The following is a 23160-nucleotide window of genomic DNA, read 5'->3' as shown; positions in this document are numbered from 1 at the left end:
AGGTGTGGAAATTGATGAGTTGTTGTATAAAAAGAGGATGGGATGTCTAAATCTGGTAATATGGTATTGTTAGTGTATAGGTTTGGTGATGGGTTGGGGTCATGGTCCATTGTAGTGGTTGTAGAATGATGAAATGGCATAACTGTTTCATAGAAAACAACATTTCTTGAAAGGAAAAGCTCATTGGAATTGAGGTCATATAACAGAAAACCTTTTGTTCCTCCTCTATATCCCAGAAAAACTGCTTTCCTTGCTCTGGGTGAGAACTTAGTTCATTGGGCTGAGGTAGTTGTGGCATAAGTGAGACAACCAAATACCTGTAAGTGATCAAATGAGGGAATGTCATTGTGTAGCTTTTCATATGGGGATTTCTGTTGAAGATTAGGTGTGCAGGTACGGTTTATCATATGAACCGCATGTGTAATGGCATAGCACCAAAAAGAGCTTGCGAGCTTGGCTTGAAAAAATAAAGCACGTGCAACATTCAAGATGTGCTGATGTTTTCGTTCCACAACCCCATTCTATTTTGGTGTTTCGACACAAGTTCTTTGATGGAGTATTCTTTCCTTTGCATAAAAATCTACCATCAGGAATTCAGGACCATTATCAGATGTCACTGTTTTCACACAAGTGCTAAATTGATTCTTAACAAGTGTGATAAAACGTTGCAAATGTGTGCGGGTTTCTGTTTTGGTTTGCATGAGAAAAAGATCCAAGTAAACCTTGAAAAGTCATCTACAATGGTAAGAAAATACTTGTGTCCATAAATAGAATTTGATAGAATGAGAGCCCCAAATATCAACATGAATTAACTGAAAAGCTTGCACTGTTGTTGTAGTACTAGAATTGAAAGGAGACTTATGTTGTTTAGCTAAGTGACATATCTCACATGGACTAATATGAGCAGAAGATATAAAGGGGTACTTAGTCGACATGACTTGTAAAATATCCTTTGAAAGATGTCCTAAACGTTGGTGCCATAACAAAGAGGCTTCCTTATTCTGAATTGTATTACAAAGGGTATAGCCAGGCTTCAAATATTGAGTATTGTTGGTATCTCTGGATATTACGTATAGCCCATCTTTCCTTTTAGCAGAACCAATCATCGTCTGGTATCCTTGGCATTTCTATTGAATATGACAAGAAAAACTGTCAAAAGTGATAAAACATGGAATGGAACTCAACAATTTTGTTACAAACAAAAGGTTAATGTGAAAATCAGGAACAAAAAGCACATCATTAAGGGTAAGTGAAGGTGTAATGATCACAGTGCCAGAAATAGTGGCCTTAATTGTCGAACCATTTGGAAGGGATATGATAATAGGTTCTATAGTATGGAAAGAAGAAAAATTTGACATAAGAAAGGTTATATGGTCTGTAGCTCCTGTTTCAATCACCCAATCAAGACTGCTTATACCTGATGAAGTTGCATTCGTGTGTGAAGCTATGGTGGCATTTACAGAATGTTGAGCAGGCATTGTGTCTGCACCATTAGTTTTCTGCAATAAGGTCAGTATGTGTTGATACTGACCTTGGATGGTGGCCATTGAGGAATGATCCTGTTTTATCAAGCCTTCTTGTGGCTGCAAAATGAGGTTGCATTGTTGTGGTTGTAAATTTGTCACTGCATTAACAATTGAACCAGCTCCTCTCCCTCCATTGTTTCTGTATCCTAGTGGAAATCCATGAAGCATGTAACAACACCTTAACCACTCACTGTTAGGTACTTCTCTAACCTCATCTATCCGTCATCCTTTATCTCATGTTCTTTCTTATAATTCATGTGCTTCTTCATACAAAATTTTTTGTCTCAATGTCACCACAAATGTTGAACCACGTACATACAAAGAAGCCATTAAAAATCAAGGCTGGAAACTCGCCATGGACAAAGAGCTGTCTGCTTTAACTCTCAAAGACATATGGACAATAGTTGATCTACCTCCTCACAAGACACCCATTGGATGTAAATGGGTATAAAAAATCAAATACAAACCCAATGGAGAAATCGAACGCTATAAGGAGAGATTGGTTGCAAAAGGTTTTACTCAGCTAGAAGGTGTGGATTTTTTAGACACCTTCTCACCAGTAGCAAAGCTGACCTCTCTACGCATACTTCTTGCCATTGCTGCAACAAAAGGATGGCTATTAGAATAGCTAGATGTTGACAATGTGTTCCTTCATGGCAATCTCCATGAAGAGGTTTATATGGAAGCTCCACCAGGTTTGATTCTCACTAATCCAAACCAAGTTTGTCAACTAAACAAATCATTGTATGGCCTGCGACAGGCAAGTCGACAGTGGTACAACAAGTTATCTTCTGCACTTATGTCTCTTGGCTACACTCCAGCACAAGCAAACCATTCAATGTTCACTCTTAGTGCAGACAAAACATTCACAGTACTTCTAGTATATGTAGATGATATAGTTCTCTCAGCGAACTCCTCTTCCGAAATCCTCAAAGTTAAGCAATTTCTTCATGAAAAATTTAGAATCAAAGACTTGGGATCTTTGAGGTACTTCCTAGGCCTTGAAGTATCTCGATCCAAAGATGGAATCCATGTCAATCAGCGAAAATATGCTTTGAAAATTCTCTCTGATGCAGGTCTTCTTGCTGCAAAATCATGTATTACTCCCATGGATCCTACCACACACCTGCGTCAAAATGAAGGCACACCCCTTTCAGATGCTACTCCATATCGTCGGTTAATTGGACGACTACTATATCTGACAACAACTAGACCCGACATTTCCTTTGTGGTTCAACAATTAAGCCAATATATATCACAACCTACTACTGTTCATGAAGCAGTTGCCACACGTGTACTACGTTACCTCAAGGGAGCTCCAGCAACTGGTTTATTTTTCACAACTAATTCAAACACTCAAGTACGTGCATTTAGTGACTCTGATTGGGGATCATGCCTTGATACTAGATGTTCAGTTACCAGTTTATGCATCTTCATTAGTTCTTCATTGGTTGCATGGAAATCGAAGAAACAATCAACTGTCTCACGATCATCTTCCGAAGCATAATACAGAGACCTTGCCTCTCTTACTTGTGAGCTCCAATGGTTGCAACATTTGTTCCATGATTTACGTATTCCTTGGACCAAACCAGCATCTGTTTACTGTGACAACAAATCTGCTATCTATTTAGCACACAACCCAGCTTTCCATGAACGCTCCAAACACATCGAGATAGACTGGCATGTTACACGTGAGAAGCTCTGCTCAGGCCTCATCCATCTTCTTCCAGTCTCCTCTGTTGATCAAGTTGCCGATGCCTTTACGAAGCCTTTGCCGACAAAACTCTTTGTCCCAGCTATTCACAAGTTGGGCCTATTCAATCTCCATAGTCCCACTTGCGGGGGGTATTACAGCCCAATTCACAACAACTCATTATGAAGCCCAATACACGTATCAGCCCAACGAACCATGATAGAAATAATGATGTAAAAGTTTGTTAGAAAGTCACGTGGTAGTATTATTTTTCTGTTAAACGGTTAGTGGTGCACCATTGTATCTGATATGTATATATAAGACATCTTTGTATAATGGGTAATTCAATTCAATGAAATGAATCCCAGTTTTGTAATTTCTCTCTGTTCCTCGATTATTTACATGGTATCAGAGCTTAAGTGACTATAAGGTCACAAGTTTGATCCTCACCGCCCCCACTTTAAAGTGGAATTAAAAAAAAGCACAAAAAGGTAAACCAAAAATTGGGCCTGTGCAATATCCACGCTTCTTGCCCAAAGGGCTCTTGCGTGAGGGGCGTGTTGAGATATATAGTCCCACATTTGTTGTATGAGCAACTAATGTGGAGTTTATAAGACCTTGGACACTCCTACCCTTTGAGCTAGCTTTTGGAATAGTATATCTCAAAGTTCTTTACATGGTATCAGAGCTTGAGTGACTATAAGGTTACAAGTTCGATCCTCACCGCCCCCTACTTTAAAAGTGGAATTAAAATAAAATAAAAAGCACAAAAAGGTAAACCAAAAATCAGGCCTGTGCATAATCCACACTTCAAGCCCAAAGGGCTCTTGCGTGAGGGGGCGTGTTGAGATATATAGTCTCACATTGATTGTATGGGCAACTAATGTGGAGTTTATAAGGAATTGGGCACTCCCACCCTTTGAGCTAGCTTTTGGGGTGGTGTATCCCAAGATTCTTTACAATGTCATACAACAAATCAACTTGATTAAAAAAAAGTGTTGGGAATAATTTTTTTATGTTAAATTGAAGTTTTCTTTTCTTATTTATATTTTTTGTTTTTTAATACATTTAAATTTTTCTTTAAAAAACAAAATCCAGGGGCACTGCCCCCAAACCCCCATCACTAAATGTGCAGACATAAATAATATTTTCTGGGTCCGCCACTGAATATCAAATTTGTTGGTGCTGGATAAAAAAACGGCAACTCCAACAATTTCTTTGTCCCCAACGCCGCTCAATTTCCTGGAATTAGTCACTTCAACAGTCTTCGATGGTTATATGGATATCCAAAATACGAACGAGATGGATGTTTGTTGCCCTAACCATTCTTGGTAGTTCCGATCACATAAGAAAAAGGAGAGAGATTTTTTTTTTACAAAGTTTTCGTGTTGTTGATTCCTAAACGTAGTGCTTCTTCCTCCGAGCTGCCAATTGGTACTAATGGAGTAGGGTTGGGCTAACTCCATAGGTATAGGTATAACCTTTCGCTTAATACTATAAACTTAAAATTGAAGCATATCAGGCTGCATTAATCGGGGATACGCGACAGAGGGAATTCATCGTTTTATTTACAAATGTCACCCTCAGCAAACGTAGGTTTTTTTTTCAATTTTTTTCTTCCTCTCCGAAGAATGTTTCTTTCTCCTACGACTGAGGTTGGTAAAACAAAAAAAGAATCAAATCGCATCATCTCTATAATAAGTGAACGCCTCTTTTTCTCCCGAGGTTGTCAGAATTATTTGTAATAAGATATTGCCGCACCTTTATCAAATTCATCGATGTTACTGACCCAATGTTTCAAGTAACAACGGATACTGCTATTCAAACTTTCTTTCATGTGGAAGAAAGGGTAGGCAAGGAACGAAAATATTCCTATATCCATGTCTATGATATAGGAATGGTATAAAGTTCTCGTATCAAAACCCTATTCTTTTAGTTAGGTTTAAGTCTGACGAGAATAATATTCTACAACTAACAATTCATTTATTTGCAAACCAACCCATTTACCATCTATTATTTGATTGACTAATCCCTTATATTGGAATGGGTGAAGAGTCAAATGATTTGGCAATTCCGCACGGGGGGTTGAATCGAGATAATTTTGAATCAGAGTTCTAGATTTTTGTTCATCCCTTGATGTAATAATATCTCGAGGTTTGCAACGATAACTTGGTATATCTACTATACGACCATTGACTAAAACATGTCCGTGGTTAACTAATTGACGGGCTTGGGGAATAGTCGAAGCCATACCCAATCGAAAAAGTATGTTATCCAAGCGCATTTCAATTTAAGCAATTGTCGTTCTGTAAGACCATAATGAAAACGTAATTTTTGTTTTTCTTCTAAACGAATACGATATTGAGATTTTTTACCGGAGCGCGATTGGTTTTTAAATATAGGAATCGGCATTTAATGAATTCAACAGTTCAGGCATCATTCTCATAATTGAAATAAGAAATCATCCGAATCCTAATGAGGTCCCAATCTCAAAGAAAAAGGGGATATGGCGAAATTGGTAGACGCTACGGACTTAATTGGATTGAGCCTTGGTATGGAAACTTACCAAGTGAAAACTTTCAAATTCAGAGAAACCCCGGAATTCACAATGGACAATCCTGAGCCAAATCCCGTTTTCCGAAAACAAAGAAAAGCTCAGAAAGCGATGATAGGTGCAGAGACTCAATGGAAGCTGTTCTAACAATTCAAGGTTGAACAAAAATAGAATATTCATTCATTAAATCATTCACTCCATCCTAGTCTGATAGATCTTTTGAAGAACTGATTAATCAAATGAGAATAAAGATAGAGTCCCATCCTACATGTCAATACCGACAACAATGAAATTTCTAGTAAGAGGAAAATCCGTCGACTTTCGAAATCGTGAGGGTTCAAGTCCCTCTATCCCCAAAATGCCTGTTCTACTCTCTAATTCTAATTATCCTATATCCTTTTTTTTTTATTCGTTATGTGTCTTATTCAGTCTATTTGGATATGAGTGGAGTTTTTATTTTTCTTACACAATCACAAGTCTTGGAATATATGAAATATATTTGGAATATGGAGTTCAATATATACGATAGATGTAGAATTCGTTTTCTATATTTCTATATGAGAAATGTACAAATAAACATCTTATCTTTGAGCAAGGAATCCTCATATAAATGATTAACAATACATAAGAATTACTATAATTATATTAAAACTGACAAAGTCTTTTTTTTCGTGTTTTTTTAGTTAACATAGATTAAAGTAATCAAATAAAATGAGTATGATGCGTCAAGAATGGTCGGGATAGCTCAGCTGGTAGAGCAGAGGACTGAAAATCAACGTGTCACCAGTTCAAATCTGGTTCCTGGCACATAATTTGTTTGTATGAGTATCTATTCCCAATATTCATTTGAATAAATATAAATTTTGGAAATAGATACATATTTCTTTTTTTATTAGTGGTTTTGGGAACTTGGAAAATTACCGACCAACTTTGAATTAAGAGACATTTTATATTGTCTTTGCAATCAAAATCTATATTTTGACTTGATCTATATTTGTCTTTGCAATCAAAATCTTTGTTTGATCAACTGATTTTGCATTACCTATTATACTTCAACATAAAAATTTATAGAAAAAAAGGAGGAAAGTTGTTTCTCAACATTTCCGTCTTGCACTTCAACAATTTCTGTCGTAGGAGATGTTTTATTGCTGCAGATGACAACTCATTAGACCCAATAATAGACAATGGCCCAAGAAGATTTTGCTCATTTAGTTTCCAAGTTCCAAAAAGAACCCCAAACGGCGCATGCTAAAGAGCTCAAGCAACAAAAATTCAAAAAACCTCGACGGAAATATCTTTAGGTGGTGTTTGGTTGGGAGCTTTTCAGCGGATATCTATCTTTTTCAAGTATGGCTTTTAGAAATACCAGGTTTGTTTCAACATTTTTCACCAAAAACTCATCTATCCAATTTGTCTGGATTTATGATAAACATAGATATTCGCACTGTTTAGAACCTCAATTTGAAGGTGAGATTTTTCAGAAAACCGGTTATCTGGCTTTTAATGCACTGTTGATTTCATAAAGTTACCTAATTTTCCCAGTAAAATTTTTTCCCACCAAACAACTTTTTTTTACATTTTTCTACCTATCTCACTTTATCTATCTTTCCAATCATTTTTTTATCTATCTCATTTCCCTACTATTCCAAAAAAATTTCATGAACCAAACCCCCTAACTGTTTCATATATTTCTCCAATAAAAATAAAACACCAGCATTGACGTTATAATATGTCAGCCCAGAGAAGAAGAAGAAGAGAGAAACACAAAGACAATCATTAACAACTGCCTTATTAAATACCGACGTCTCCTTTTAAATAGTTATAGTACCCATTACTATATGCTCCCCCCTAATACTAAAAATACTCTCGTATACAACACTTCTGCGGCCATGATGCCTCAAATGACTATTTTGCTAGATTTTAAAAAAAATGTATCGTATCATTTTTTAAGTATATATTAATATGTCTTTTTTTCACATTATATATTAATGTTCTCTTTTCTTTTCTTTTTTTGGTACATTAATGTTCTCTTTTCACGTTTTGTATTAATATATCCTTGTTTAATTAATGTTTGACTAATACTTACTCGAATAAATGGATAGATTAGTAAAAGATTAATATATGAATTGATACAATTTTGAAAAAGCAATAAATTGATATGCAAATAAGAAAAAAAAAATGGTAAATTGATTTAAAAATGAGACAAAATAGTCAATCGGCCGTAATTGAAGGCTAATATACTATAGAAAATCCTTGTCTTTTCTACGTCCTTCAGCTAATCTGATGAAAGAAAGAGTGCCAATGACGCCAACGATGAAGCTTGGAGGTTCTATTAAAGTAAGAGTGGTCCAAGGAGAAAGAGAAAACGAGGTAAAAAATCTCAAGATAAAAGGAAAGAGAAGGGATGGAACAGTGGAAATATGTTGTAAACTAGGTCACTCCCAGCTCAACTTCACCAGTTCAGAAGGCTGGGACATGACCCACGAAGATTAGAGATGGCCCACTTATTTTGACATCTATCAGCCCATGTAGAAACACTTCTAAATGAAGGATACAGACTGGTCCATTAGGCCTATATGACTACTCTAAAAAATTCTATAATTTCCATCTGTATTTTTCTTTAATCAGTTAATATTAACCAACGGGGTTGGCTCAAGTGGTAAGGTATTTGGGTTCGTTTAACCAAGGACTCGAGTTCGAGATCTTGTATATGCAGAAAATCCTCGCTGGGAGACTCACCTGCCAATGCTAGGTAACCTACCCGGGTCGGACTGGACGTAGTCGGGGCGAAGCCCCGGAAACCAGTGGAACAATCCAAAAAAAAAGATAAAGTAAAAAGAAATAGCAAAAGAGAGCAAGATGTATCTTAGAAGAAGGATTTTACAGAGAGAAAAAAAAAAGATTTTCCTTTTTTTTTGTTTTTGGATTAAGAATATGTGATATTAATAAAAATAAATAAGTACATCCAAAATCCTATGTCCCAAACATAGCCTTCTTTTTATCTTTAACATAAATTTAGAAGTTATAATTATATAATGAAACACACATGTTCTGAGCTTGAAAAAACAAGTTTAATTAAACTTGTAATGAGTTCAAATTAGATCATCAATAACTCAATTCATTATACTCCTAAGTACAATGAACCCGCACGACGTAGTTAGCTTACATAGTCGAGTAAAATGCAACAATATCCAACACAATGGAGCGCTAATCTCTTGACTCTCATACGTTACAATTTTTCATGAGATACCGATTTCTTGATTTATTAGATTATATTTTTTCTGGCTTAAGGTTTTACAAAAATGAACTGTGTTTGACAGGGGATGGTTGTAAAAACTATTTGATCATCATCATATAACTCTCCCCATAATGATTCTGCCAACCTCAGCAAAACAGAAAACAAACTGAAAATTTACTGCAATAAACTCATCTGTAAGTGTGGTATAGAACAAACATAGGCAAAAAAAAATTGGGAAATGGTTCATTTCCCAAGCCAGTTTACATCTATTCAGATAAGAACTTAAAAGGATCAAATCATGTCCCCGCATTCCTACGGCCAACACGAGCAACAAAACCAGCCTTGATTGGAGCAACTGATCTTCCTGATCCACACTGCAAATAACAAACCAGAATTGTAAGATATCCCAACAGTTGAAAATAATTTCCAAAAACATAATGATTTGATGTCATTTTATGATTCAGTCAAACATAAATGATTCAGTCATTTTATGTCATTTCTAAAATAATATAAACAATTAAAGACATGAAAGGAGAAGAAAAGGAAAATTACTTTGATCTCTCTTAAGATATGATGAATTTATAAGGACTTTCTCTCTAGTTTTGAAAATTACATATAATTCTTACGTGTGCTTTTCTCTTGGTAACGAAAAGCTGTAAGCAACGAGTGTGTATCTAAAAACTTAAGTACAAGGTATTTGTCAGATAAATTTTCAAACAATTGAAGGTGACGGAATTTTTTTAAACTATATGCAAGACTAGCGTAATTAATGTCATTAAACAACAATAGAAGACAATTTAATTTACCAGAAAAAAAAAGAAAAAGTTATAAAGAGAAACTGAACTAAAAATACATTAACATTAACATCACAATTATCCGAAACTAATTGGGATTAGCTATCAAAGAACCCAAATAAAAAGCAAAAGATTTAGTGAAACTGAACCAAAAATAATTGATCACAATTTAAACAAACTAATAACCAAAGACCTCAAAATGAATTACCAGAAAGGCAAAAATGAGAAACTTTCATCTTATTTGAGAGAGGAGAGAAGAATGGTGTAGGCTCACAGGTCACAGCCAAAAAGAGAGAGAAAGAGAAAGGGGTGATTGGCACATAGAAAATTCACCTTTTCACATCGAAGAAAGAATAAACGGTTCTCCTTAGAAAGGATTGTGTCGGGACTTTTGCATCCAATGCAAATGACATACTCATCTGGAAAAAAAGGATATTGGTCAACTTTTACAATGAAGGCTTTGTAGTTCAAAGCCGGCAATTCAACAACCACAAGATACATCACCAAAGGAAGCATCAAACAAATCGAAATCACTTGAATTTATTACAAAATTGATACTAGGAAATAGGAATGATATAATGCTACGCTAAATGTAAGAACAAATACTTACTGATATATCGTCGCAGAATTCCTTCAAAGTTCTTTGGTGCAAATCTTCCCTTCACAACCAATCTCTGTTGTCCATCTAGAGAGCCACTTGTACCCAGTTCAGCAAGCAAGAAAGCCATGACATGGTCTGGCTGCCGATGCATCCTAAAAGATTGAGTAGCAATACATTAACCAAAGGAGAGGATGGAAAAAGGAAAAACTTGCCAAGAGGAATTACACATATAGCCAACAGGTGAATAAAATATCAACATACGTTTTGCATAAATCCATAAAATTCACAAAAACAGTTTTCTTTGTGCCCTCCCGTAGAACTTGTGGAGGCCTCATAACAGTCCTCCGACGGTCTCCGGCAAGTTCTGGATTATTCTCGCGTAGAATGTTAAACACTCTGCCAAGAAGCTGCACAGAAAAATATCACAAAACAGGGGAGGTAAAAAGCATTCTCCAAGCAGAAAATATTACAATATTACAGATGAAATCAGAAGACATTGAAAAATTTCTCAATCAAGAAGAAGCAAAACCAGAGTAAAGCAAAAAATGCTCTAGGTAATTTTTAATGGATCTATAGGACCATGTCAACAAACCAATCCTCATTAAACCCCGATTACACCCCGACTAGCAAAACTAAGGGTGAAGGAAATCTTTTTACGCAACCTTGTCATTGCATATTTGCAAAGAGGTTGTTTCGTGAATTTTAACCCATGACCTTTCTATCATAAAGGAAAGGCTTTACCACTGCTCGAGGCTCACTCTCTTGACCCATATCAACAATACAAAGAAAATTCAATACACATGATATTGATATAAGGTCACACAAAAAAGGGAGATCTTGATTCAACAAGGATACATCACCCTTAAATGCAGAATATATAAAATCAGAAGTACAGGTAAGGTGGATGTCCGATCATTAACTAACATGGTTGCATATTAAAAAATCTGGAGCACATAAAAGATTCTAAAATAAAAGCCCATTTGAGGATCCTAAACACAGCCAATAAAACTAATATGGTAACATAAAAGGGGAGATCCACAAGAAACACAATCCTAATATTCAGAATCACAGATAAAAAGAAAATTCAGTTCAGAAACATTTATATAACTAGTTGAAGAAGATAAGAGCATTAGAAAATAATTTTACAATTATATTTTAATGGATAAGCATAGTATAGCAGAAATCATGTATCATAGTATATACCTCCTCATATTCAAAATCACGGTCACTCCCTTCCCAAGGATAACGGGGCTGCAAGGAAATGTCATCTCCTTCATCTTCTTCAGCATGATCTAAGCAAATAATTTATCAAATCTTCAGCATTCAATTAACTTCCCTTAAGAGATTATTTGTAAAAAAGGGCAGTACATAAAAGGTCAGACATTTAACTTTCATGCTTTCAACCGACTGCTTACCATCCAAATCTTCAATTGCATCTTCACCCTCATCGTTTAAGTTACTGATTTCAACCTACAATCAAAAACCAACATCAGATGTGAACCTGCTTCCAATTCCAAATAAAATAATTAGCTAAATCAAACGCTTAACCTATTGAAAGAAAAAAATTGTTCATTAATATAGCCACATTAAGAAGTCAAATGACTTACAGGCTTCTTCTTCTTCTTTTTTAAACCAGAAAATGAACTCTCAACTCCATCAGAGACTGCAATTCAAAATCTAATTAGAATCAACCATGAATCGGCACAAATATAAATGCCTCAGACAATAGCATTAAAGAAAAAACTATTTAAAAAATAGCTTATTTCAAGTCACATACCAGACAGATTTTCTGTCTTCTCTGCCAACTTGTCCACTGAATCATCAGCTGGATCCACAATTGTGGCTTTCTTTTTCTTCTTCTTCTTTGTAGGATCAAAGGGTGCAATCTGCCATTAAGAAATTCAGGCATTAGAAGGTAGTACAGCTCCAACACACTGAAGTACCACTACCAACTAATCAAGTGGTTGTCTGGAGACTTATCAAAACCAGCCATTAAATGTTATCATCAAAAATAATAATTTACAGAATATAGCTTTAAACCTAGTGAAGCATGTATAGGGAAAAAACATTGCATAAAATAACAAAAACAAAATTCAGGGATGAAAGATTACCTCGGTGACCTCCTCCTTCAGATCATTTTGTGCTTCATCTGCCATGATTACTGAAACCCAAGTAAAACCGAATTAGCAAATCAGAGGATTCAGAAGAAATCATTTTATTTTATGTTCCGAAAAAAAAAAAGTAGCTAGAGTAGAAGAATGATGAAGATTAAGGCAAATAACAATAAACTGAACTAATAATCAAAATTAAGAAACTGCAGCTAAAAAAGAACCATTGTAGTCCAACCCATAATACTGTTATTCTTATAAATAGAAGTCCCAACTCAAGTGCTCTTAATCAATAAGACTAAGAGAAACCCTAAGTTAAAACCCAATAATAACAATAATACGAAAAAAAATGTTAGAAGTTAAAACCCTGAGAGAAACCCAAGGTTCGATTAACAATAAAAAAACAAGATGTCAACTTTTTACGCTTAAAAAACATGGGAAATTTTTTTTCAAACAAGAAGAACGTTATCAAACTCTGCATTAGTAGCACATGGAAACACATGATCAGAAATTAAACAAATGACAGATGCATGCGGATAAAACGAAACAAACATCGAACAGGGTTACACAAAAGAAGGGGGCTTCGATTTTGAACTTTGAGAATAAAAAGGAGGCATCAATTGAATACGAAGTTCATCGATCAAAAGAGAAAAGAAACCTGAGAGAGAGCGCGAGAATCTATCAACTACTACTGCTGAGTATGCTCTTCGAATCAAAATCAAAACCCCTTTCTTTCTTGCTTCAAAACTGTGCGTTTCGGGTGCAGGTTTTATTTTTTGGAGGTTACAAGGAATTGAACACAACACCCTACACTACACACACTCCTAACACACACACCCCACACCACTAAGCTAACCCTAGTGGTGCAGGTGCAGGTGCAGGTTTTATTAGCATGGACAGCTACTGGTGTAAATACCTTTTTTTTTTTTTTGATAACAGGTGTAAATACCTTTTGCTTAAATAGGTTAGATTTATATAAAATATTTTGTGTTAATTTTGTGTGAGTTTAAATTATAAGTTTGATATGATTTATATTTAAAAATAAAAATTTTGACGTAGATATTAACTTGTTTAAGCTTATTAAATTTTAATAATTAAAATATAATTAAAATAATATTATTTTATTATTCAAAATCATTAGGGATGTATATTAAATTAGGATTTTAAATCATTAGTGTGAAATAGCATTCACTATGAAGCAAAAGGCAGAATCAATAATCAATGAAAATAGGAGCAATAAAATGTTATGTTTAGTGCCCCAAATTAAAATAAATATATTTTAGTGAATGCTATATATAAGATAGAAAAAGTATGAAGAAAAATAAAATGCACACACACAAGACATAAGTCTTTACATGATTTGTAATGTGTGCTATATGCTTACTCCACGGGCAAAGTGCACCAGTATCCACCAATTGAAGTAGAGTACAAAGGTGGAAACTCCTCAAACCTCAACCCCAATGGACCCAATAATCCTCACAATATAATATACATAATTGGGTATCAAGAAAAACATGAGAAAAGGTTTTTATCTCACACACTGCGTTCAACCAAAATGAATTCAGAGCAAATTCTAATTTGTAAATCTGGAAGCTGTACGATTGCAGTGGGGCAGCATGTCAATAAATGCAAGATATGCGTAAAACAAGGGAATTCATGGAGGCAATGAAAAGATGTGAATCCTTCTCAAAATATCTTATTTTAGTCGACAAAAGGGTCTGCAGTTTCTTGCTTTTTACTTGTTCATTTATTTTATCATTGCTTTGATATTATAACAAGTGCTGGCAGCATACATCATCTCCATTTTCCGACATGATACAACAAGTAAAATGAATTAGAAAAAAATAAAATAAGATAAGAGATCTGCATACTCTCACTGGCAGGAGTTAACAGAGCCAAACCAATTGTTGACAGAAATTCTAGAAGCAAAAGAGAATTGATCATAGAATCAAGAAGCACAGCAGCAGCAGATGGTGATCAAAAAGAAAGAACAAGACTTTGCACAAGTTGTATCTGTATATGCCCAAAAGAACAGGAATAATGTAGCTAGTTGCTGTATATGCATGCACATCTTAGTCCATCAAACAGTTACTCTATGTCCCTCTCTCACACATTAACTCTTATATCATTATAACATGTCCAAAACTGACAGAATTACTAAATTGTAAAACCTTTTCCTCAATCCAGGAAAATTAGCAACTAGTTTCTACTTAGGGATTGGTGTGGTAGGTCCAGTTCAAGAATTGTGAATACAGAAGAATATCATACCACTTAGACAATTATTGAGGAAAAATAGATGAATATGCATTAATCAAAGCAAGGACAAAGGACTTACATGTCATTTATGCAAAAATTATACTTTATCAAAACAAAACAAAATTGTTTATATTGATTCCTTATAATAAGTAAGCATCTTTTTTACAGAAACTATTTTCTACTTCTAGTATAGCCCCAAATTCAATATTTTATACTCCTGGTGTTACCCCAAAGTTGATTTTATAAAATACTTAGACTAGTGTCATGAAACACACTCCACCAAGTAAGACTGCTATTTGATTTTTCTTCCACTTGTTTTTATATTTAAACTGGACAAACAGAGAAACCTCCCTTCAATAAAATAACTAAGACAAAAGGGGAAAATTTTTGACATAAAATATAAATGAACAAGCATGTTCATTGCTAGCTTATAATATCACACTTGCATAATTTTCTACTTGAAAAACCAGAGGCTGATTTTCTCACTTAATTTTTATGGTAATATCTCAAACAGCATCCGAAGGAAGTTATTTACAGCTTTCCATCCACACAAAAAACAACATACCCTAAAACAGAGCAGTTTCTAATCTCGAGTAAGGATAAGAAATTATAAACCAAAATGTCTTCACATAGATCAGATCAGTCCACGCATGTTTTTCCTGTGTAGATCCAGGAGCACGGGAAAACACCCTAATTGGATAACAAAACTGCACACTCAAACAAAGTCTTACAATCCAACCAAGCTTTTCATCAAACATTATGCAAGTTATTAAGCAAGCAAAAAAACAGGAGAGGGATAAATAGCACAACTCAAGCATTTTCACGAGTTGCAGTTCAATCCCAAACGTATTCACAGGTCATTGGAAATAAATGGGGGGCAAAATGGGGGGCAATACAGCACGGGAACCAAAAGACCTCAGCATCTCACACACACACACACACTCTCCATCATTCAAACCATACATCAAGCAGTTTGTGGACACACATTCTCCATGATTCAGACCATACACCACGATGGGCCAATTTACATGTTTTAAAAGGGATTACCAAACCAATAAAACAAAACCCATTTTGCACAAAATAGAGCAGTGACTATCACGATTTGCAAAAACAGAGTGTGCAGAGAAAAAGCAAATCAATCAATCATATCTTCTATGGAATCACAACGCATACAATATCGTGCAATCACAAATATAAAAAAGAATGAGAACGAACCTAAATCCGAGCTTGTGCAAAAGAAGGAGAACGAACCCTAATAAGGTGTTTGGTTACCGAGAAAGAGCACTCTCCGCCTTGCTAAAGAGTATGCATCATATACACGAGTATATGTAGCCACAAATAATACAGTGCATATTTGACACCTTAATTATCTTTTCCACAATAATCTTTTAGAGGAAGGATATATTATCACTAAAAAGGTTTATCATCCTTACAACTAATTTAATCTGATTTCTGTTAATCTAATGGTTATAATTTATTGAAAATTATTGGATCGCATTTATTAATAATCATTAATTCCTAATAAATTATAACCGTTAGATTGACAGAAATTAATGGTGATTAGGTTGGTTGTAAAGGTGGTAAACTTTTTTGATGGTAAGTATATCATGGCATTTTTAACTTGACTAAAATTAATAATTTTTAAAACTAAATCTAATATAAAAACAGAGTAAAAATAAAATAATCACTAGACTAATCTGAAATAGCAATGACTACGCTACTATTTTATTTTTAGACTTTTCTGAATTAATTTTGGATTCAATTGTTCTAAAAGATAGAAAGTAACGAGAAATCAATTTAAGAAGTGTTTTGTTTTTTATGTAAACAACTTTTAGAAAGAAAAAAACGATCAAATGCTAAAACAGAGAAAAGAAAATAAGTTGCTGAAAATGCTTAGAAAAATGGGTTGAGTTTTCGGTTCTCCTTCCCCACAATGCTTGAAAGAATGATTTGATTAACAAGTTGCTCATCCCAAAAATTCCCACTTAATGAAACTCACTTGTTAATTTTTAATCTCAAAAATTATTTTATCCAAAATCAACCACTAAAAGATAGCAAGTAATGAGAAATCAATTTAAGAAGTGTTTTGTTTTTGTTTTTTATGTAAACAACTTTTAGAAAGAAGAAAAAAATGATCAAATGCTAAAACTGAGAGAAGAAAATGAGTTGGTGAAAATGTTTAGAAAAATGGGTTGAGTTTTCGGTTCCCTTTCCCCACAATGCTTGAAAGAATGATTTGATTAACAAGTTGCTCATCCCAAAAATTCCCAGTTAATGGAACTCACTTGTCTTATATTCTAAGACAAACCCATTCCTTGGCAACCCCGCTGACGTGTCACTTCCTCCTTCAATTTCAGATTTGCATTCACACTACAAAAATTTAAAAACTTTCCTTCTTTGGTAAATTAGGGAATAAAAAAATAAAAAATATATATATTTTTGAATCAAAATCGATGGACACGATTTCGTATCTCAAATCAATGGTACAGATTTGTTATCAATTGTATTCGCAGACAGCTCATCTTAATTTTAATTTTGGAGTTCAAAATTTAAATTTGATTTTTGAAATCTGACAACTCATTTAATTTTGAGCTACTTTCTCCATTGGAATTGCTAAACATTTTAAAAGAAAAGGGTTCCTCTCTTTGTCTGTCTGGTTACTATTGAATTTGATTAGATTTGGGTGTGGAGAGAAAGATGGGTTCGGTGGTGAAGCACGTAATGCAATCCATAAAAAATGAGGGTTTCAGCGCTTTCCTCAGAGAGCTCAAGGATGAAGGCTTCCTGTTTGTCCCTTTCATTTTTCCCAATCCATTTTCCGATTTGTTTTCTTGCACTGCACCTTATATCCCTTCAAAATTCTGCAATTACTTATACATATTATTCAATTTCACGAATCTTATTGGCTTTTATTCTATGCGATTGCTTGGGGGAGATTTTGTTGCTCCTGTTCATTTTTCCTTTTTTTGCCTCTGACGCATATCAGCTGTTAAAACATACAGCCTCAAGGAATCAGCTTCTTCGTTCTCTCTTTGCGCAAAGTTAAAATTGTAGATTTAAAAAAATTAATTTTGTCAAGCTCTGTTTGCTTATATTTTTCGTGTATTACTGTTGTGCTTGCTGCAACTCATATGAAGGGGTTACAAGCTGGAGTGCACTTTGTGGGAGCATTATGTGGATGAGGTCCAATCTTTTTTGGCAAACAACAACACTCCTCATAACGTCATGATAGTCCAGCTACACAGGATAAAATGTTTTAGGGTATGATTTTAACAATCTTTTTTAACAAAATGTTATGCTTTTGTATTCTGTTTTATTTGCGTTTTTTATTTTTACCTTTTCAGTTTTTATTTGATATACTCAACTCGATAGGTAAGGTTGGGTTAACAAATACAAAATATACAACGAGGATTGTCATGGATTCGAAGATGCCAGAGATCGGTGAGTTCAAAAAACGGTGTGTTTGTTATTCTTGAACTCATTTGACAGATTATTCGGTTAATCATTTATGGTGTTATGAATTTTCTCTTTATAGTCTTTCGGCTGATGGTGTGGAAAATAGTTTGAGGATTTTGAGAAGTGGTACTGTAAGAACTGCCCAAAACATTGGGAAGATTATTATCCGAGGTAATATATTGTTCTTTGTTTTTAATTTGTCTTTAATCTGTATGCTTAATTTTTTTTTTCTAATATACAATTTTGCAAAACGATAGATTTAGTGTTCAGGTAAGAGTTGTGGATAACACAGATTCTGCATCATTTCTTCTGTTTGATCGCGACTGTGTGTCTTTGTTGGGGATGAGTGCCGGTGAATTGCGTGAGCTGCATTTCAAGAGGGTTTGTATTATCGTTGCTATGAGATATTGAAAATGTATATTTTGACGTAGAGTGCACTCTGTTCGCGCTGTAGTTGTTATATTTTTTTCCCTGTTTAATTGATCATCCTTTTTTTCTTTTTCTGTAGGGTGCGGATTTGTATCAATTTCCATACGAGTTAAATGTTCTGAACGAGAAGTCAATGTTGTTCAAGCTAAATATCAAGCAAAAGGATTTTTCAAGAGCAATAGTGAAGTGACGTTTTTTTGTTGGAGTTACATCTTGAAATGTTGAAATCGTTTTTTTAACTGACATTTATTAGATGTTCAAATCATTTTTATTAACCTACGAAATAATAATTTTCATTCAATTTTTTTTTCTTATTTTTAAAATTTAAAGTTTGAATTTTTATTAACCTTGATTCAGTGGAATTCAAAAAAATTCTGGATTTTCCAAAAAAATCACATTTATAGCTACTAATAACATCTCAACCTACGATTTCAATCTAAAAAAATAATAATTTTTATTCAAATTTTTGTTTCTTATTTTTAAAATTTAAAGTTTGGATTTTTATTAACCTTGATTCAGTGGAAAATTAAGTTAACCATTTTGTGGTGGCAGACAACTCATTCAATGTCCCAGTGATTTGTACATTGGAATTACTTAGCTCTTTTAAATGTTTTCTATGTTTGAATTACTCAGATCTTTTAAAATTCAAATTTTTAATTGATTTCAAATTTTGGATTCCAATTTTGAATTTTAAATTGTATTGGTGGGAAAACATTTGGAAAGTTTTTAGTGGCACACAGCTCATTTAATCTCTGACTGCTTTTATTTTGTTACTTGCCTTTATAAAAAGGAACATTTTTTTTTCTATGATCTTATATCTGTCTATTTTTTCATGGGTAATTGTTAGCCCTATTAATGTTGCATAAAAAAATATTAAAAAAATATTGCAAAATAACAAAATTATTTATATTGTAAAATCAATTCAAAATTTGGAAATAAATTAAATGGAAAATTATGTGAATAATTTTTTGTGGTAGACAACTCATTCAATGTCTCACTGCATTCTACATTGGAATTTCCAAATTAATAATAACTCAACTCTCCTAAATTTCAAATTTATGTTTAAATTTGAATTTTGAATTTGAATTTTGAACTTTGTAATGGTGAAAAAACTTTTGGAAATTTTTTGTGGCAGACAGTTCATTTATTAATGTCCCACTACTTTTTTTTGTATATTATAAGTAAAAAAGACCTCTACTTTTCTTTTGTTGAATATCCTACTATTTTTTGCATGAAAAATTGTTAGCCCTATTAATGCTGCATAAAAAAAACAAAAACATTAAAAAATGTTGTAAAATAACAAAATTATTTATATTGTAATTAATATAAGAAATTTGAAGAAAATTTAATATTTATGCAGTGGGAAAAGATATATATATACATATATATATAATAAATTTGAATTTAATATAAAATTATAGATTAAACAATAAAATATTTAAGATTATAAAAATACATTTATAGTCGATAAAATTATTTAAAATTTCAAATTTAAATGAAAAAAATAAGAAATGACATAATTTATAATTTACACAAAATAAATTTAAATTTTAACATAAATTTTTTAAATATACATGTATAACCAATTAAAAAAATGTACATGTATTTTTTAAAAAAATATTTAACATAAACATTTTAAATATAAATTTCAGTTAAAAAGTATATAAAAATCATAAATTAAAATATATATAAGAAAATATGTATAATTAATATAAATTAAATTTTAAATTTAAATAAAAAATGACGTCTGTCATTTTGTAAAAACAAATTATTAAAATTTAAGAACTATAAAAATGAAAATTTTAATTTAGTACATAAGAAAAAAATTAAAATTTCATTTTTTTATTGCAAGAGTGTAATTAACACAAATATTTGGAAAAAATAATTATTTATATAAAATGCTAACAGTTATAGGTGAAAAACTGGACTCGGCCCGGAGTGCTGGTCCGCCAATATATTTTTATAATTCAATTGAAATTTTATCATTCTTCTTTTACAATTAAATTACTAAATCTGATTTCAATTTTTGTAAATACAAATTTGTGAAATCCCAAATACTAACAACACTAATCCTTGCACAAAAACTATTTATATAAAATGCTGATAATTAGAGGTGAAAAATTGAGCTCGGCCCGAAGGGCCGGCCGCCAATATATTTTTATAATTCAATTGAAATTTTATCCTTCTTCTTTTATACTTAAATTACTAAATATGATTTCAATTTTTGTAAATATAAATTTGAGAAATTCCAAAGATTAACGACACTAATCCTTGCAAAAATAATAATTATTTATTATTATTTTATGAATCTGATTGTAGTAAATGAAAGTTCATCTCTGAGATAAAATATGAAAATCTAGAGACAACTATAAAAACGTTTTTGTGTGGATAAATATAAAAACCTTTTACATGCTGATAGTTAGAGGTTGCAAACTGGACTCGGCTCGAAAGACCGGCCCACCAACACATTTTTATAATTAAATTAAAATTTCATCCTTCTTCTTTTTTAATTAAATTCCTAAATTTGATTTTAATTTTTGTAAATACAAATTTTAAAATTTCAAATACTAACGACACAATTCCTTGCAAATAATAATTATTTATTATTATTTTTTAAATGTGATTACAATAAATGAAAGTCTATCTCAAAGATTAGTGTAGTTGTTTTGATACTGTTTATATGCATTTGTTGCAATGAAAGTAAAAAATATGACTCATACATGCTTATTTGATTAAGTTGCATTCAAATCCCGTTCAGACAACATTTTTTTTTGTGCTTAAAAAAGTTTAATCCAATCTTTTTTTTTTTTTTTTTTGCTGATACTATGACTTTTGGGTGTGAATATATTAGTGTTACTTAGTTAATAAGTTTTTGTCTTCTGTATCGTAGGCACAAGGAACGAAAATCACACAGGAAATGATATATTTAGTAAGTGTTGAACTCATCCCTCCAATGATTGCTACGAAATGACACTGAATGAATAATGTTTTCATATTATAGGTAAAAGCTGATATTTTAAATCCATATTTGGTGTTATTGTTACCTTGATTTTGTTGATGAATGTTATAGTTAGCAATGATTTGTATGCATTTTTCTTTTTATATCCCTTCCTCATGTTAACATGGTGTATTATAACGTATTATAGTGTATTATGATGTAGTTGTATGCAAATTAATTATCCCTCTGAATAGCAGATGTTTGTTTGTGGTTGATATTTGCAAAGTTCTGTGTCAATGCTATAATTTTTTTCACCTGAAATATAGAACAAAATAGCAACACACTTTTTTGTAAGTATAAAGTTTGCAGTGCGATTAACCAACCACGGCAGACGACAAAATTTTTCATCTTTTTCCCCGTGCATCGCACGGGTAATATACTAGTTAATTTTTAATCTCAAAAATTATTTTATCCAAAATCAAGCACTTACATATCTCTATGCCAAATGGGATTAGGACTCTTCAGACTCAGGTCCAATGTTACATGGAGGACTCATTCATGTCTGAAGTGAGATCATTTGAATGATCTCTCATTCAAGTCCATGAGCTTAATGCAGAGTCCAGAATGAGTTGTTTCTCAACAACTAATTCCTAAATAAACCTCTAACATCCAAATGGACTGCAGAAAATTTAAACAACGAAAATAGCACTAAACAACTGAGATAAAACATTAAAATCCAGAAAATCAAATATTCATCCAAGCACTGAGGTTTAGGTATCACCTAAACCCAACCTCTAAAAGGACTAGCTCATACCCATAAGAGTTGAGCTCAAAACACAAATGAAACAAAAGAAAAATAACAATTTAAAACTAAAATCAAATGCTACAGTAAAACTAAAACTAAAAACAGACTCTAAAGAAATATCAACCAAGAAGCAAGAGGAAGAAGACGAAGCCCAAGAGGAGAGGTATTTTGCTCCTTTTCTATCAGCTTATCTGCATGCAATAGCTCTAAAAACCCTTGGATCATCTTCCACGTGGCTCCTCTCACATAATGAGATCAATCAACACATGTGAACCTTTCCACTCCATGCTCGCTTCTCACCATCAGCCCGTAACTGCTTCAGATTCGCAGAATAAAAAGAGATTCTTCTTTATGTGTGGTTGGTTTGATTTGTGGGTTTGGTGGACTGATTGGAATTAGTTGTTTACTGGCTCAACAAGAATCATAATTGAGGGCTTGGTTTGTGTTGTAGTTCGATGGTTGATAGAAATCAACATGGCTAAGTGGTCTAATTTGGTTTGGCCGATCAGAGAAGAAAAGGGTTAGGGCTCCTTGAGTTTGGAAGTGTTTTTCTCAAATATGTCTTGCTGCCCATCTCTTCTTTCTTCCAATTTTTCTTTTTCTGTTGCTCACTTGGGCTCTTTTGTGTAGAATTACAAAGCCCAATCCACTTTCTTTTCTTCTTCTTCTTTGCTTTGGGAAGTCTTAATATGTGGGCCTGAAAATCAAAATAAACACTACAAAAAAATTTGTGTTTATTGGCAATCAATTTTGACCTCCACT

The 23160-nt window shown here is 33.1% G+C and overlaps 1 protein-coding gene across 2 annotated transcripts; it reads right to left on the bottom strand.

Annotated features, from left to right (window-relative positions):
* Nucleotides 1–9175: 9175 nt before the first annotated feature.
* On the bottom strand, nucleotides 9176–16109 carry LOC133310948 (eukaryotic translation initiation factor 2 subunit beta-like). Of its 2 annotated transcripts, none has more exons than XM_061511943.1 (10): nucleotides 15986–16109; nucleotides 12518–12567; nucleotides 12184–12292; nucleotides 12014–12069; nucleotides 11822–11876; nucleotides 11610–11698; nucleotides 10668–10813; nucleotides 10416–10558; nucleotides 10139–10224; nucleotides 9176–9385 (listed from the first exon to the last, which is right to left on the bottom strand). In XM_061511943.1, exons 2-10 carry the CDS (start codon nucleotides 12560–12562, stop codon nucleotides 9308–9310), a joined length of 807 nt encoding a protein of 268 aa, XP_061367927.1. In that variant the 5' UTR covers nucleotides 12563–12567; nucleotides 15986–16109; the 3' UTR covers nucleotides 9176–9307. The 2 variants fall into 2 exon arrangements, with proteins under 2 accessions (XP_061367927.1, XP_061367928.1); XM_061511944.1 differs by lacking the exon at nucleotides 15986–16109 and adding an exon at nucleotides 15386–15407.
* Nucleotides 16110–23160: the final 7051 nt, after the last annotated feature.

This window comes from Gastrolobium bilobum, unplaced genomic scaffold (genome assembly GCF_033153095.1).
Source record: "Gastrolobium bilobum isolate Gb01-03AN ecotype WA unplaced genomic scaffold, APGP_CSIRO_Gbil_v1 utg803, whole genome shotgun sequence".
NCBI lineage: Eukaryota > Viridiplantae > Streptophyta > Magnoliopsida > Fabales > Fabaceae > Gastrolobium > Gastrolobium bilobum.
This window is presented reverse-complemented; position numbering and strand designations above follow the sequence as displayed.

Bases quoted from the DNA above. Each gene is read 5' to 3' on its own strand.
- LOC133310948 (XM_061511943.1), bottom strand. From the start codon at position 12,562: ATGGCAGATGAAGCACAAAATGATCTGAAGGAGGAGGTCACCGAG. The intron at 10,814-11,609 runs GTATATACTATG...TTTTCTGTGCAG, and splicing joins GTGATTTTGAATATGAGGAG to CTTCTTGGCAGAGTGTTTAA. The intron at 10,225-10,415 runs GTAAGTATTTGT...CTTTTTTTCCAG, and splicing joins AATTCTGCGACGATATATCA to ATGAGTATGTCATTTGCATT.